Source organism: Mixophyes fleayi, chromosome 2 (assembly GCF_038048845.1).
Source record: "Mixophyes fleayi isolate aMixFle1 chromosome 2, aMixFle1.hap1, whole genome shotgun sequence".
Classification (NCBI taxonomy): Eukaryota; Metazoa; Chordata; class Amphibia; order Anura; family Limnodynastidae; genus Mixophyes; species Mixophyes fleayi.
The window spans coordinates 356,993,899-357,009,663 of record NC_134403.1 but is presented as its reverse complement, the minus strand read 5'-3'; the positions used below and the strand labels follow the sequence as shown (position 1 = coordinate 357,009,663).

The 15,765-nt window shown below is 42.8% G+C and overlaps 1 protein-coding gene across 5 annotated transcripts in view; it reads left to right on the top strand.

Annotated features, from left to right (window-relative positions):
* Window positions 1-8,002, top strand: part of LOC142139521 (interleukin-10 receptor subunit beta-like) — a 34,260-nt gene extending 26,258 nt beyond the window's left edge. For 4 of the 5 annotated variants that reach the window (XM_075197196.1, XM_075197197.1, XM_075197195.1 and 1 more), the window contains exons 5-7: window positions 674-818; window positions 2,139-2,293; window positions 3,539-8,002. In XM_075197196.1, the coding sequence (XP_075053297.1) occupies window positions 674-818; window positions 2,139-2,293; window positions 3,539-3,697 (459 nt within the window). In that variant the 3' untranslated portion in view covers window positions 3,698-8,002. The remainder of the gene's footprint in view (window positions 1-673; window positions 819-2,138; window positions 2,294-3,538) is intronic. The other variant, XR_012688223.1, reaches the window with a different exon arrangement.
* Window positions 8,003-15,765: the final 7,763 nt, after the last annotated feature.

The window sequence follows — 15,765 nt, the reverse complement described above, 5'->3', positions numbered from 1 at the left end:
GTGGGCCGTGTGACAGGCCGGAGGTGGGTACTGTGGGCCGTGTGACAGGCCGGAGGTGGGTACTGTGGGCCGTGTGACAGGCCGGAGGTGGGTACTGTGGGCCGTGTGACAGGCCGGAGGTGGGTACTGTGGGCCGTGTGACAGGCCGGAGGTGGGTACTGTGGGCCGTGTGACAGGCCGGAGGTGCGTACTGTGGGCCGTGTGACAGGCCGGAGGTGCGTACTGTGGGCCGTGTGACAGGCCGGAGGTGCGTACTGTGGGCCGTGTGACAGGCCGGAGGTGCGTACTGTGGGCCGTGTGACAGGCCGGAGGTGCGTACTGTGGGCCGTGTGACAGGCCGGAGGTGCGTACTGTGGGCCGTGTGACAGGCCGGAGGTGCGTACTGTGGGCCGTGTGACAGGCCGGAGGTGCGTACTGTGGGCCCTGGACAGGCCGGAGGTGGGTACTGTGGGCCGTGTGACAGGCCGGAGGTGGGTACTGTGGGCCTTAAGCTGTTTTGTGCTTTTTTGTTTTCACTTTCAATTGAACTGTTATGGATTTTACAAAATATTGAAACTTAATATTTTCCATCAAACAGAGCGGTCATGTCACAGTGCGATTGAATAATAGGAGCATTCTTAGTACATTTACAAACTTTGTTACAATTTGATTGTTCTGAATTCCTGACATTTAGAAAGAAGTTAATCTGGGCATAAAAACCATCTACAGACTGAACAATCTGGAACCATGGACCAAGTACTGTGTACGGGTGACGTCTTGCACTCACTACATACAAGGTCAGACAAGTGATCCTGTATGTGAAACTACCACGAATACAGGTAAGTCACCCTTCCCCACTGACTGAGGCAGTTACAGGGAACGGCTCCCACGCCCAGGTATTGCCTGTGGTTTCTGTGCTGGTAAATTATACATGTTGGGACTGTTGACTTTAGCGGGTGACACGACAAGGGGTGTAGTGGTATTTCTGCTGCCTCGAAGATTGAAAATCCTCTCACTATTTTCCTCTATTTTACGTTGTGTCACCTTCTACCATGTGAGCAAATTGCAGCAGGAACAACGATATATTGGTACAGCAGACTGTCCATGCTGAACCTTCTGACGTTCATAGCTAGACCGTTGTATATACAGTCCCCCCACTTTGTTAATAACTCCACCTTCTTCGTCACATTGCCTAAGAGTCTAAGGGGTATATTTGCTAAGCTGCGGGTTTGAAAAAGTGGGGATGTTGCCTATAGCAACCAATCAGATTCTAGCTGTCATTTATTTAGTACTTTCTACAAAATGACAACTAGAATCTGATTGGTTGCTATAGGCAACATCCCCACTTTTTCAAACCCGCAGCTTAGTAAATCTAGCCCTAAGTGTCACTTACACTATTGTTTACACTTGTATTTGTCCAATCTAAATATTAAAAGCTGAATATCTAAATAAAAATCATGTGCCCTTTGTGTCCTTACAAATCATTGTAACGTTCTATCCAGGGGCAGCGCACATAAACCACCCTGACTGGATGATATAACAGATTTGCTGAAATACGCAGAAACAAGGCAGAAACATAGCACAATAAACGACATTGATTAAAACGACACCGAGAGAAAACAGTGCAAAAATCATCCAGAGATTTATGTTGACTTTTTTAAAACTGCATATTTTTTTTAAACACACTTGCCTGTTGTTTTTTGTTTTTTGTTTTCGTTTTTTTAAACCTTTGTACAAAACGGGTGCAGAGAGATACCAGTGACATAAAAAGCGCTACTTAAACTGCGGTCTGGTACATCCTATTTATAATGTAACTACGGTGCATGCCATGGGATTTTTCAAGAGAAAACTCGGGCAAAAGTACTGTCTGCCCCCCCCCCCTCTCCCCAGTAAGTGTACAAGCTGCACAGTGCTCTAGAGTTCTTTGCTGTGGGCAGTGTTGTAGTTTGTTTGTTTTTTTTCTCTTCTTCTGTATGTGTTTGTGTAACATTTGTATAGCACGTTATGTTGATTTTAAAAATGTTCCGCTAATCAACGTGTCGTCAGCCATGCCGGTTCTATAAATGGTGCTTAATACATTTATTAACAATAGCAGTTGTTCACATGTAAACCAGTGCACTAAAGTCCTCTCAGGTTGATGTTTGGTTTTTATATTTCAGAGTTCACTACGTGGCAGCTGATAATGATTGTGGTCTTCAGTTTTGTCGGCTTTGCGTTGTTCGTGTTTGGTGTATATCTCGTCCACAAGAAAGGCTGCGTTCTACTCAAGCATTTCCTCTACCCCCCTTTCGTGATGCCCTCTCATATGCAGGAGGTAAGTACCCATGTTTATGTCATGGTGAGGGGAGAGCCAGATATAAGCAGCAGTGTTTGTCTTATTATCTACACTGTCTGCTTTGCACATACAATAGTGTTGTCCCACTTTAGTACACAGATTTACTCTGTGTAGATGTTCACTTTGGAGGTGTGATACCGCTGGGGGTAGTTAATACATTAGAGTGTTGTTCCACGGATGTTACATTTCGCTCAGAAAAAGATTTATCATATTGGTAAATAATTAATTAAAACAAGTAAAATTACATCATAGATTAAATAATAATAAAAAAATCCATATATATTACAGTCGTAATTGTATCGGCATTAGGGGGTACGTGATAGGACATAGGATATTTGGAATTGTTACTACAAATGTCGGATGGTTTGATTAGTACAATGTCAATACAATTATAGTAGGTTTAGACAGTTTTTCTTTTTATACTGTTGATTTGTATTTTTTACCATAAAACTTGTCTGTGATGTAACATCCAGCAAGTCCTTCCAATCAGAATCTGGCGCACAGCGCAGTAACCCCGTACAGCCAATCAGAAGCCAGCTTTGATGTATCAAGTCCACGATAGACTGATAAGAGCATGTCTATTGGTGACAGCAGTGTGCAAGTTTTGCTCCTATATTAGTAACCCCAATTATTGCGTAATAAAGTACTTACTCTTTATACCACTAACCTGGCCATCAAATAAATTAGGATACATTGATGAAAACCATTGTGTGAGTAACAGATTAGAAAAGGTGGCGTTGGCCCTGACGACCAATGCTTGCATTCATTTTCTAAACTGTGCTATAAATAAAAGACAGGATTTGATTGGTTGCTATTCAGGGGCGACGCCTACTTTTACACAGTTACCTGTAGAACTGGTTTCATAAATATGCCCCATTGTATACCAATCAGTAGTTCAGCTATGAAACCACAAGTACCAGCACAAGCTGCCAGCCATGTGGAAGACAGCTGTAGACCTAAAAGTCACAGCATATGCTGCTAGCCAGGGTTGAGAATCTCATGCTGGGACTTGTAGTTCCACAGCAGATAGAGAGCTACTGATTGGCACACATCTGATCTAGAACAAGGGTTCTTAAAATGTCAGCTGCGCAAAAAAGATGGATCAGACGGATCCTCTTATTGTGCGCTATCAGTATATTATTACGGCTGTAACCCTTTACATTACTGGCATCACATCGTTTATAACATCTGTATTAATGTGAGCTCTGTTGCTGTGTTTTACAGTATTTACAGAATCCTCCTCAACATGCGTATGTGGAAAACTGTGAATTTCATTATAACGAAGAGCAGTTTGATGATATCTCGCTTGTGGGATCGGCGTGCCTTCAGGACGGTAGAGAAACATGTACTGAAGTAATACAGCATTGTGCGGAGAAGACCTGAGAGGGCTCAGGGGGGGCCGAAAGGACATTATGGCTTACACCTCAGCACGTTACACCCAAATAATGGGACTGTGTGTACTCGCAGTCCTAGCGATTGCTGCCTGACATGCAGTGTGTACTCGCAGTCCTAGGGATCGCTGCCTCACATGTGTGTGTACTCGCAATCCTAGTGATCGCTGACTCGCATGCAGTGTGTACTCGCAGTCCTAGTGATCGCTATGTTGGATGATGGTTGAAGGAACAGATGTCATGTGACCATCCAGCGTTTCCAGGTTAAGGCTCTGCATGTGACCATTGTACTTGGGGAATATACCACAAATGATGCTGGTTCTAGCTTAATGTTTCCCAGGAGCTGTTTATCTGTAAAGCTAAACCATGGAAAAATACCAGCGACCAATATGAGCCAACTGCAAGTTAGAGATTCCTGTCTTGCATTGAGCACAGGAACACGCGTCAATATCACGTACATTGAGGACCTGATGGGGGGGGGGGGCCTTCAGCCTGGATGGGGGGTCCTGCTTCTCTCACTAGCTATGGATTTGGCTTATGTAACTAACACAGGTGGTTCCTTCTCATGAAACATTTTAATGCCAAAAAATACCTTTTGCACATTTTTCTTCAGCCTGGCTTTCATATGTACCCCCTGGACAAGCCACGCCCACTTGTGTCACGTGATTTATTTTTACAATGCCCCACAATAGGAATGTCTAAAACTAAACGCATCCAGATATGAGGATGACGGATAACGTTAAATGTCACAGAAAGCTTAAGGTGTTGTTTTACTTAATACTTTGCCAACGCCATAGTTGGCAGCAAATTGGAATAGAAACGTTGAATTTGACGGCAGATAAGAACCGTTTGCCCATCTAGTCTGCCCATTTTTTAACCTATGGTGTCCTCAAAGCCTATTTGATCCTTTATAAGGATATCCTTATGTCTATCCCAAGCAGGTTTAATTTGCTCTACTGTATTAGCCTCTACCCCCTCTGATGAGAGGCTATTCCACTTATCCACTACTCTTTCTGTGAAGTAATTTTTCCTCACATTTCCTCCGTCCCCCCAGTGTCAGTACATGTCCTCATGTTCTAATACTTCTCTTCCTTTGAAGAATGTTTCCCTCCTACACCTTGTTAGAACCCTTCATATATTTGAATATTTCTATCTTGTCCCCTGTTCCCTTCTCTGCTCCAAACAATGTTGTCCAGGGAAACCAGTTTTGTTAATGGCTATTAACAAAAATGGTTGATAATCTTTGGCAATTCAGGTAATCTTTGGGTGGAAATGTAATATTATAGGCTTTATCACACTCTCCATGTGAAAAAAAAACCCCTGTGGATTACATATTTTTGATGTAATACATTGTCAATGTGAAGTTTGCAGCGAATTCAAATGAGCTTAAGTTCACCAATTAACTGTGATCCCTACTTTTAGAAATGATTTGTCTATGGCCAAAGGATTCTGTCTGCCTGTCCATACATACAGGCCGCACACGTGTGTGACGTGATATCTGCGCTGGATACAGGTACACTGTGGTCTGTCTTACCACAACTAGCCCCAATACACCCAGGACAAGAGCTTCTTGACTCTGCTAAAGTCTACATAAACTTTATGCACAAAGTGTTTGATACAGTGTGCAGCAATAAATTCAGTATCAGACAATCCTTAGATTTGACAGGTAGATAGTGGACTGGGTAAAGGACAGGAGACAGAATGTTGTAGTCGGTGATGTACAGGCTGGTAACCTGTGCTGTTTAATGTGTACACTAATGATATGACCTGTGGTCTACAACGGGAGGTGATAGATGATAAAAACATTTATAACGGTTGGTACCACAGAGGAGGGAAATCAACAGTAATTTAGAGAAAATAGAGGGAATTGACTAAGCGTGGAATCTTAGATATATGAAAATACAACAATCCAAAAGCAGAAAGGCTGGTGATGTAATGACAATAATAACATAGGAAGGGGTGCCTGGGGGGTATTGTTAGATCAGAGGTGTCTAAGTTCAGTCCTCAAGGGCTACCAACAGTTCATGTTTTCAGGATTTCTGTCTGGAGATAATCACTGACCCAGCCAAACAGATGAACTCACCTGTGCATGAATAAAGACATCCTGAAAACATGACCTGTTGGCAGCCCCTGAGGACTGAACTTGGACACCTCTGTGATAGAGGATACAACGGTCCACACGCAGAGTAGTCAGACAGTGGGAGTAGTCAGTAGGATACCTGGTTGTATAGGAAGAGGTAGCAGGGGGAGGGAGGGTTTGCCAACTTTTGAAAAATCACTTCAGGGAGATCGTGATTGAACATCGCCATGGGGGGGGGGCGGGCGTGGTCTGTTCCGCCAAAGGGTGTGTTCTGCTCCACTCGGGGGCGTGGCCACCCATGTATTAATTTGCATACTGTTGTACTATATTTATTATTTATATCATAATACTTTTTAACTTGTAACACCCAGTAATATTAATATATGTGTGTGTGTTCACTGTACATGTCGCTAAATATGTCACAATACTGTGAGTTTATATGGGTAAGACTGAAGAGCTGAACATGTCCAGCTTAGATAAGAAAAGAGACCGGTGATGTGAGAGAAGTCTATATAACAGTGTTGGCTAACCTGTGACACTCCAGGTGTTGTAAAACTACAAGTCCCAGCATGCTTTGCCAATATACAGCAGCTTATTGCTGGAAGGGTATGCTGGGACTTGTAGTTTCACAACACCTGGAGTGTCACAGGTTAGCCAACACTGCTATATAACATACGTACCTACTTTTGACAGGCTCCCTCCAGAGGATCACTGAGGAGGGGTGTGAAGGGAGGGCGGAAGGAGACGGGGTTTGCGATTTGAGTCATTTTGGCCCCACCCCCCAGTGATGTATGCCTGTTTGGGCTCTTTTTACAGTGGTAAAAAGAGCCCAGGCATTACGTCTCTGGGGGCGGGGACAAAATTACGCGAATCACGACAGGCCGCCCCCCTTTCGCCCATACACCCCTCCATGCCAGCAGATGCGGGAGAATTGCCAGCTATTCCGGGAGACCTACCCGGAATTCGGGAGTCTACCAGACATTCCGGGAGAGTTGGCATGTAATCTATATAAGAAAGCTGTTGTTTTTTTTTTTTTCATGTGAGTGAACAGTCAGTACAAAGGGAAACAAATGATTAAACAAACAAAGATACAATTGTGCTAAATAAAATAAACTTTTCTCACATGGCTGTGGTGTAATACAGAAGTGGAAGTTACTCAATCAGTTTACAGCAGGTGTTGAAAGGGTGCGGTTATCCAACGAGGAACAAACACAGAGGAAAACCCCCCAGTAACACTGCTAGAAAATGGTATAATTTAACGAAGGAGGGCGCAAAAATGATTTACACAGACTAATGATGTAATGTTTGATTAAGTTTATAGCTCTTTCCAGATAATTAAAAGTTGCCAAATCGATTAGGAAATTCCAAAAAAACCATCAGCATAAAGGAGAAAAAAACGATCTTACCCTATATGACCCTGATCACTGGTCCCGGGACTCGATCCAATTTATTTTCTTCCTTAACTCTCACAGTCAGCACTGGATGGACTTGTTGTGAGATTTAAAGTTACTCCAGACGCAAATGGCTGCTATTTTTTCTACATAGTTAATGTGTAACAGAATTCTGCATTTTTAGCGTCTCTATTACTGGGTATAGCAGTGTTGCTGGGGAATTTTTCTCTGTGTTCTAACCAAATATATTACTGGAAATACTGTAAGCGGAGAACCATCACAGATCACGTGTCTGTAGTAGTGATAACTGTCACTAAATGCATCTGTGATCTGTGAGCAACGGGCCTCACTTACTTGTTTGGAGCAAAGCAAAAAAAAAAAAAAGGAACAAATTTGCTCCTGGACAAACCAAGTTACAATACCAGGGGAAATGCATGTGTAATTATTTTTGCATGCAGGGGATATACTCGCTGCCTTTATGTATATAGCACACAAATGCTGGACGGCTTTATTTTTACACTGCAATTTAGAGTTGAGCTAAGACATGACCCGTCCTAACTTTAAATCTGTCCGCAAATTTTACATATCCCCCCCCCCCCCCCCCCCCTGCACCACAATGCACCACAACATGGTTTTACCAAGGTGCAAATTTGCAACTTTTTTTTTTGTACTGTGCTCCTAACTCTAAACGATGCCCAATATATGTAATCACAACTGTATAGGCGGTACTCTTAAAAGCAAACGAGTTTCATACCATGAACAATGTTTGTCATCTGTCGTTTTGTGAGATTTGGTAATGTATAAATAAAGTTTTCCCCCACTTCAATGCACCTTGTTGTGTTTCCTGCATCCTGAACACCCCCCAGCTAAAATATTCAATATACATGAACTAATGATTTATTAATAAGATTAACATGGGTGGGGGGGTTCATGTATCCACACGTGTAAAATACTGTTCCTGGCTGCGGCCGAGAGTATTAACAATTTCCTACAACGCTTGTGAGCCTGGTAGGTGTGGATGCTGTACTCCAAATTGCGCACTTTAGAGAGGGCAACAGATAATTAAAGCAGATGGTCCATAGTTTATTATGTTACACGAACCATTGTTTTAGGGGGACAATCCTATGAACCATGACAGATTGGCTTCATTAGAATTCAGCACACGCGTCTGAATGGGACAATCATCATGTATATGTTCTGTGAGATCTCATTATACATCGCAGCAGGTAACATGTTGAGAGAATATTTCAATGTATTCATCAGAATTATTTCTGGAAAATGGGACAATCCTTATCGATTTAGTGTGATCACAGGTAAGTTATCTATGGAAGTTGCTTTCTGTTTGGTGAAGGGTACGGGACATCATTCAGTCACATAGTTCATCCAATCTGCATTACACAAATGTTTAATGGCGATACCAGAACAGTATAACGGCAGCACGGTGGCTCAGTGGTTATCACTTCTGCCTCACAGCACTGGGGTCATGAGTTCAATTCCCGACCATGGCCTTATCTGTGTGGAGTTTGTATGTTCTCCCCGTGTTTGCGTGGGTTTCCTCTGGGTGCTCCAGTTTCCTCCCACACTCTACAAACATACTAGTAGGTTAATTGGCTGCTATCAAAATTGACCCTAGTCTCTGTCTGTGTGTGTGTGTGTATTAGGGAATTTAGACTGTAAGCTCCAATGGGGCAGGGACTGTTGTCAGTGAGTTCTCTGTACAGCGCTGCAGAATCAGTGGTGCTATATAAATAGATTATGATGATAGTATTGGGTCTGTACAAATTGTTCACCTTTGATAAGCCCCTTAGCACTGCAGGAAATATATCACTGTAGAATGGTTTCCTATCCCAGTATAGTTATTTTTTATGAATCCCTTAGTCTTATCATCTGTCCTGATTTACAGCCTCTGATGAATCTCACAGTTCTGCAAATCCGCAAATATGATTTGTAACCAGTAATAGTGTAAAATAGGAGTTACCATTGCATTCATATGGACTGATTCGGGGGTGGGGGGGGTTAGCAATCATATTTATTTTGCTATATATAGTGTGGTGGAAGTGGGGCAGCATGTGCCAATATGACATAACGCCACAGGATGCTTTTGAATCATTCTGTCGGGGCTGAGAAGAAAGATGGCAGATTCTCACTGCTATAACCTGCCAGTTACACAGCTGTGAGGAGCAGAGTATTAGTAAAATACTTCTGTGTTGCAATATATTTCTCATAGCTGTTCAATGCAGAGCTTGAATTTGATCGCTGTGATTGGGAGACAACTTACATAGTATCAATGTGTGAAATCTCTGACCACAATGTGATTTCAATGTAACAAGACATGCTTGCAATGCAATAATAAACTGATTTTTTGAATGGCACCAGGCAAGCAGAGAGTTAGAACCTTTATAAAGGGAGCTAATATCCTGTCTGACTATTTTACAGTCATTAGTGCCTTAAGTAATGAAGTGATCATTAGGTGAATGTCTCTGTTCAGATCAGTATTAGTACATGACCCCATGGTCCCAGGAAGGTAGGTTACCTGGACTTTGAGAGAGGTTCAGTGAGAAAGATCTCAGTCTTGTCTGTTGCTGGTAAAAGGGAAAAATAGGAGCAAGGACAGAGATAGAGAGGGGATAAGAGGAGCGGGAGAAGCAGGCAGCGAGGCACATGGGAAAGGGAGTTATCTGCACTGAACATAGGCGCACATGGGGAGAGTGCACAAAATAGGAAGCGGATCAGGAAAAGGACACATGCAATACATAAGGGAGAGGTGAAGAACACAAGGGAAACATTATGGATATTGAAGATACAAAAGAGAGATGAGGAAAAATATAAGTGCACAAAGGTGACATGAGAGAGATAGAGGAACACCGGAGATATTTGGGAAGGTAAAGTAATACAGGAGACAGGAGGGAGAGATGATTGGAAACAGGAGAAGGGGGGATACAGGGTGGATAGCCTTGCATCATTTAATATGGTTTATATTATACTATATAGGGTTAAAATACATCTAAAATTAATTCTACCCTATCAAAATCTGTAAGGCTTCAGGGGTGCCTAGGCCACTCACTTTCCCTAACAGCACTTCTAAGTTCCCTCCTCAAACATGCCCTACCCCAACTATAAATCTGTCCCCATATTTTACATTTACCTCCCCCTCTAATGCAACATGGTTTTGCCCAGGTGCAAAGTTACTCTTTTTATGCATTGCTCTCCTTAATGACTCAGGCCCGCAGGCTGGAGAGCGGTACAATAATGAGTGTCTGCAGATAACAGTGAAGCATAGTGGAGGGTCCTTGCAAGTTTGAGGCTGCATTTCAGCAAATGGAGTTGGGGATTTGGTCAGGATTAATGGGGTTCTCAATGCTGAGAAATATAGGCAGGTACTTATCCATCATGTGATACCGTCAGTGAGGCGTCTGATTGGCTCCAACTTTATTCTGCAGCAGGACAACGACCCCAAACATACAGCTAATATCACTTCTTCATCTTAAAAAAGAACAAGGAGTCCTGGAAGTGGTGAAATGGCCCCCACAGAGCCCTGATCTCACCATCATGGAGTCTGTCTGGGGTTACATGAAGAGACAGTAGGATTTGAACAAGCTACATCCACAGAAGATCTGTGGTTCTCCAAGATGTGTGGAACAACCTCCCTACCGAGTTCCTTCAAAAACTGTGTGCAAGTGTACCTAGAAGATTGATGCTGGTTTAAAGGCAGCGGGAGGTCACACTAAATATTGACTTGATTTAGATTTCTCTTCTGTTCATTCACTTTTCATTTTGTTAATTGATAAGAATTAACTATTAACACTTCTGTTTTTGAAAACATTCTTACTTTGCAGCATTTTCTCCACATCTGCCTAAAACTTTTGCACAGTACTATATGTATGTATGTGTGTGTGTGTGTGTATGTATTTATATATATACATATGACAAGTAACTAAGTACTGACCTGCTCACAGAAATATATTAAATAATATGTAGAATTAGGGAAGTAGAATATAAGGTGAAATAACCCCCAAGATGCATCAGTGCATTTAAATACGTCTTAAAAGGATTAATTAATAAAGACTAATAAGAATTTACATTAACGTGAAAAATACAGTAAAATGTCAATGACCCAAACAAGTACTACAGAATATGCTGGTGCTATATAAATAAATGGTAATAATAATATGGATTAAGCAATAAATACCTTGAGGGCCCATTAGCTGTGAATTGCAGATACTGCAACTCAAGTAGTGTAAGGGGGCAAATCCAGTTAAAGGGGACAATTTACACCTGGGCAAACCGTGTTGGCATGTAAGGGGTGCAGGGAACAGCGGGAGATGATGGAAAGCTGAAATCACATGGAGTTCCTGGCAATGACTTCATGTAATGGAGATATGTGCACAACATCTGCTTTACATCCAATCATCTCTAATAAATTGTCCAAATTGGACTCGGAGCACATCCAGACCACGTAATCTCAGCACTCTCTGTTTGGCCCATGGGATTTCACTGTTCCAAGGTCTCCTCCTACGCTGCCTAGAGGACTGTCCTGACTCCATCCTCCAGCTGTATATCCGTATCCTCTGGCTGCATCCTCTCTCCATTATCCAGCGCTCTGCACGTCCCTAACACTGCGATTAGATGGCAGCCGTGCTCACTCTTATACCTGCCTGCTGTTCCCAGGGAAGGAGGGGGGAAACATATGTGATAAGGGAACATATGTGGAATATGCTCAGAGCCGTAACGACGGCGGTGCGGGCGGTGCGACTGCCCAGGGCGCAAGCCCAAGGGTGCGCAGCCGCCCGATACCTGCCTCTGTGCCCAGATGAATCGCGGCTCTAATCCAGCTCCCCTACAAGCAACAATCCATTCCCGGCATCAAAAGCAGCGTAGTGGGCGGCATGTGCGTTCCACCGAAAGCAGGAAGTTCAGCATTTGGAACGCATGCCGAACTTCCTGTCATTGGAACGCATGTGCGTTCCACTGTGGGACGGTAAAAGGCTGAAGAAAAAATCTCTCCTCCCGCCCCCACCCCCACCCCCACCCCCATAGTGTGGACAACCAAGTCATTGTCCAGAATGTCAATCTGCATACACCAAGGGACATATCAGAAGTACTTAAGATGATTATGGACTTTCTTATGCTTTCTAATGGTTAGCATAGTGGTTTTAATTGATTTTCATCTGACATTGTGGTACTATCTCTCAGCTCCCTGCTAGATTCAGATGTTTGTAGACTGCTGCAAGAAAGAATTATAACCTTATTTCCCTGTCCTCCTCAACTGCTTTTTATTAATGAAGTTCAACAATCATATTTCGAAATCTGGGTTTTGCAAAGTATCTGCTAACAAGCACGGTAAGCTTGACGATGATACTGGCTCCACAGTCTTATGTAAAATAATACAAATTTATATTACAATTTGTGGGTCATTCTTTATTAATGATAATGGCATTTATAAGGAATGCCCTGCAGGGTACTACAAATTAAATAAATGGCTGAAAAGCACAGGAGAAAATCAATATATCAAACGTTGCAGGAGGCCATACAAGCTAATACATTAAAGTCATCTAAGGGTGGTAAATGCTTTAAATGTTACTATTGCTAGAATAAAATAATTATGACTTAATAATAGATGACATGCCAAATATTATTACATTTACATTTTACTTGGTCTATGATAATAGTGATGGGGAATAGGTAAATTCATAATGATGAAACTGAATTGCTTGACAAATCAATGCAGATTCTGCTACCTTGCTCTGTATTAGACTTTTACTTTCCCGCAGAATTCTTTCAGTAAAGTGCTAGCCACACCCCCACATTAGGTTGGCCACACCCACTTGGCAAATGTCACTCCCATTTAGATGGGGGGCGCCAGTGCCCTGTCTCGCCCAGGGCACTAAAATGTCTAGTTACGGCACTGCATATGCTATCCTTGTCAGAAATGATACACTACCTTGTACTGTGCCATTGTTTGTCCTTGTACGGCGCTACGGATACTTTGTGGCGCCCTATAAATAAAAATTAATAATAATAATAATAATAATAATAATAACTACAATTCTTCACTTATCATGTGTGCCCAAGCTAATATGGTGGTTACTCCTTGGGCGAGTCAAAAGGAAGGACCCCAATGCCAGGACCAGCCCCAACCATGTGCTGCCCCTCCTTTTCCCCCTCCCTACATTTAGACATTCTTCTTACCTCTCTACGTGGCGTTTCGTGGTCTCAACATTAGCAGGGATGATACCATCTGCTCTTGTGGACGAACCAATAAGATAGGAAGCACCACAATTATATCCACTGAAATCGTCTGCTTCCACCAACCGGAACCACACGTAGCTCCAGCCAAGCAAAGCGCTGCGCTCTCAGCTTGTGACTCTTCACATTGAAACCGCCCGGCTTCTAGAAGTAACAGCAGCAACAGTTGTAACTGCTCATTGTTGTTAGGGAAGATGAAGCCTTTTGTGGTCAGTGATGTCTAACATGTTGTGGGCCACAGAAATGTCCTGTTGGGCTGCATGTGGGCTGCGAACAGCCAGTAAGGCAGTGCTGATAATTATCTTTAAATAAGGTAATTACAAATATAAATACTCTGCATAACCGAGGTATACTTCTACCACATTGCTATGGTCACACCACTCATTGTGCAGGATTAACTGATGGCAGCAGATTTACCCACAATGCTCTAGGATTAGTTGTAGCCATAACCGAGGTTATCCTGCAGTAGAACATAGCTGATGGCTCTTCCTCAGGGCTGGAGCTGTAGTAACATTTAATTGTGCTCATGTCCCCCACAGTCCTGCTTCATTGTCTGCAGTAGGTACAAGCTAACAATATAAGGGTGTGGCCAGGGCACATTGTGTCAGTGTAGGTTGGGGTAGTGGGACATTATAAGCTATCCCCTAGATGAACTCACTGTGATGTATTTCAGTGAGGGTTATTTACTAACTTTGCATTTAGGTGCAAGTTTGAACTAAATCATATTAACCAATCAGGAGCTTGCTTTTGACTGTCCAGCCCACCAGACCAGGGCTGGCCAACCTGTGGCTCTCCAGGTGTTGTGAAACTACATGTCCCAGCATGCAACGTAAGCAGTGGTGGGATTCAGCCGGTTCGCACCGGTTCTATAGAACCGATTCCTAAAATACTTGCGGTTCGGCAGAACCGTTTGCTGGCCTGCTGTGCGGCACTGGCTCCTGGCTCTCACCCGATCCGGCATCCGGCTCCCGGCTCCCTCCCCCGATCCGTCACGCAGAGCTTCCGATGCTCTGCTGGAAAACTGCATATTACCTCATGCGGCTGCGCGATGTGACATCCTGACGCAGCCGCCGTGATGTCATGCGCAGTCGCCTAGGAGCCTCTGACTACGCGGTTTCACTGCTGGGTGCGCACAGTGAATGCCAGCAGCCTGCTCAGGTAATTTGTTTATTAATTTGTATTCGTCCTTCGTTTTGGTTTTAAGTAAGAAAGAGTATTTTTTTGTCATTGTTTCTGGGGGGGGGGGTGTAAGGAAATATCTGCGGGGGGAATAAGTAAAAATTATTGCAGGGGGGGCAATGACTGCAGGGGAAAGTATAAGGAAATTACTTTAGGGGGAGTATAAGGAAATACCTTCAGGGGGGGAATAAGTAAAATTTATTGCAGGGGGAGGCAATGACTTCGGGGAAGTATATGGAAATTACTTTGGGGGGGTGTAAGGAAATACCTGCGGGGGGGGGGGGGGGGGATAAGTAAAAATGGTTGCAGGGGGGGGGCAATGGCTGTAGGAGGGGGAAATGAAAATACCTGCACGGGTGACAATGACTGTAGGAAAGGGCTAATGAAAATACCATGCAGGAAGGAGTAAGGAAAAATGGCTTTTTTATCTATACATATTTTGTTAAATATATATATATAATAACTAACCCACGCATCTAAACACAACAAAAACAGCGTTGTGGGCAGTAAACTGTATAAAGATGTATATAAATATATATATCTATATATATCTATTTATATACATCTTTATACAGTTTACTGCCCACAACGCTGTTTATGTTGTGTTTAGATGCGCGGTTTAGTTAGAGGGAGCACAATAGTCCATATTAACAGCTACAGTGGGAAGTAATAACTATTTTGGAAGTACACAATTTATTTTTGTGTATCTGAGTTTATTCCCTGTTTGAAGTTGTTGTTGTAATGAAAATACCTGCAGGGGTAATGAAATGTCTTAGGGGGTATTTAATAAATAGAGCAGCTTTGGGAGGCATGATAACTTTATTGCGTGACGGTTACATGGATGCTCTCTGTGGTCTCAGCGATCACTAGAATATTAAATACTAGTGAAATGGGGCTGGTAGAGGTTAATATTTTATTGACCACAAATGTTCAGATATTGCTTATATATGCCTGTACAATGGGGTAGTTTTATCTGTCCATAATGAAGTGTTTTGTTTGAACTAAGGAGCCTAATCATTCAGGGTTTGTTAACATTTTGCATTATAATACAATTTTTGCATTTTCAATACAGGACTCCAACTTTCACAAGCCAGCGAGAGGACAACAAAGCTGCAAGAGAGAAGAGCAAGAACAGGTAAGAGAATGGCACAATCTGTCTAAATT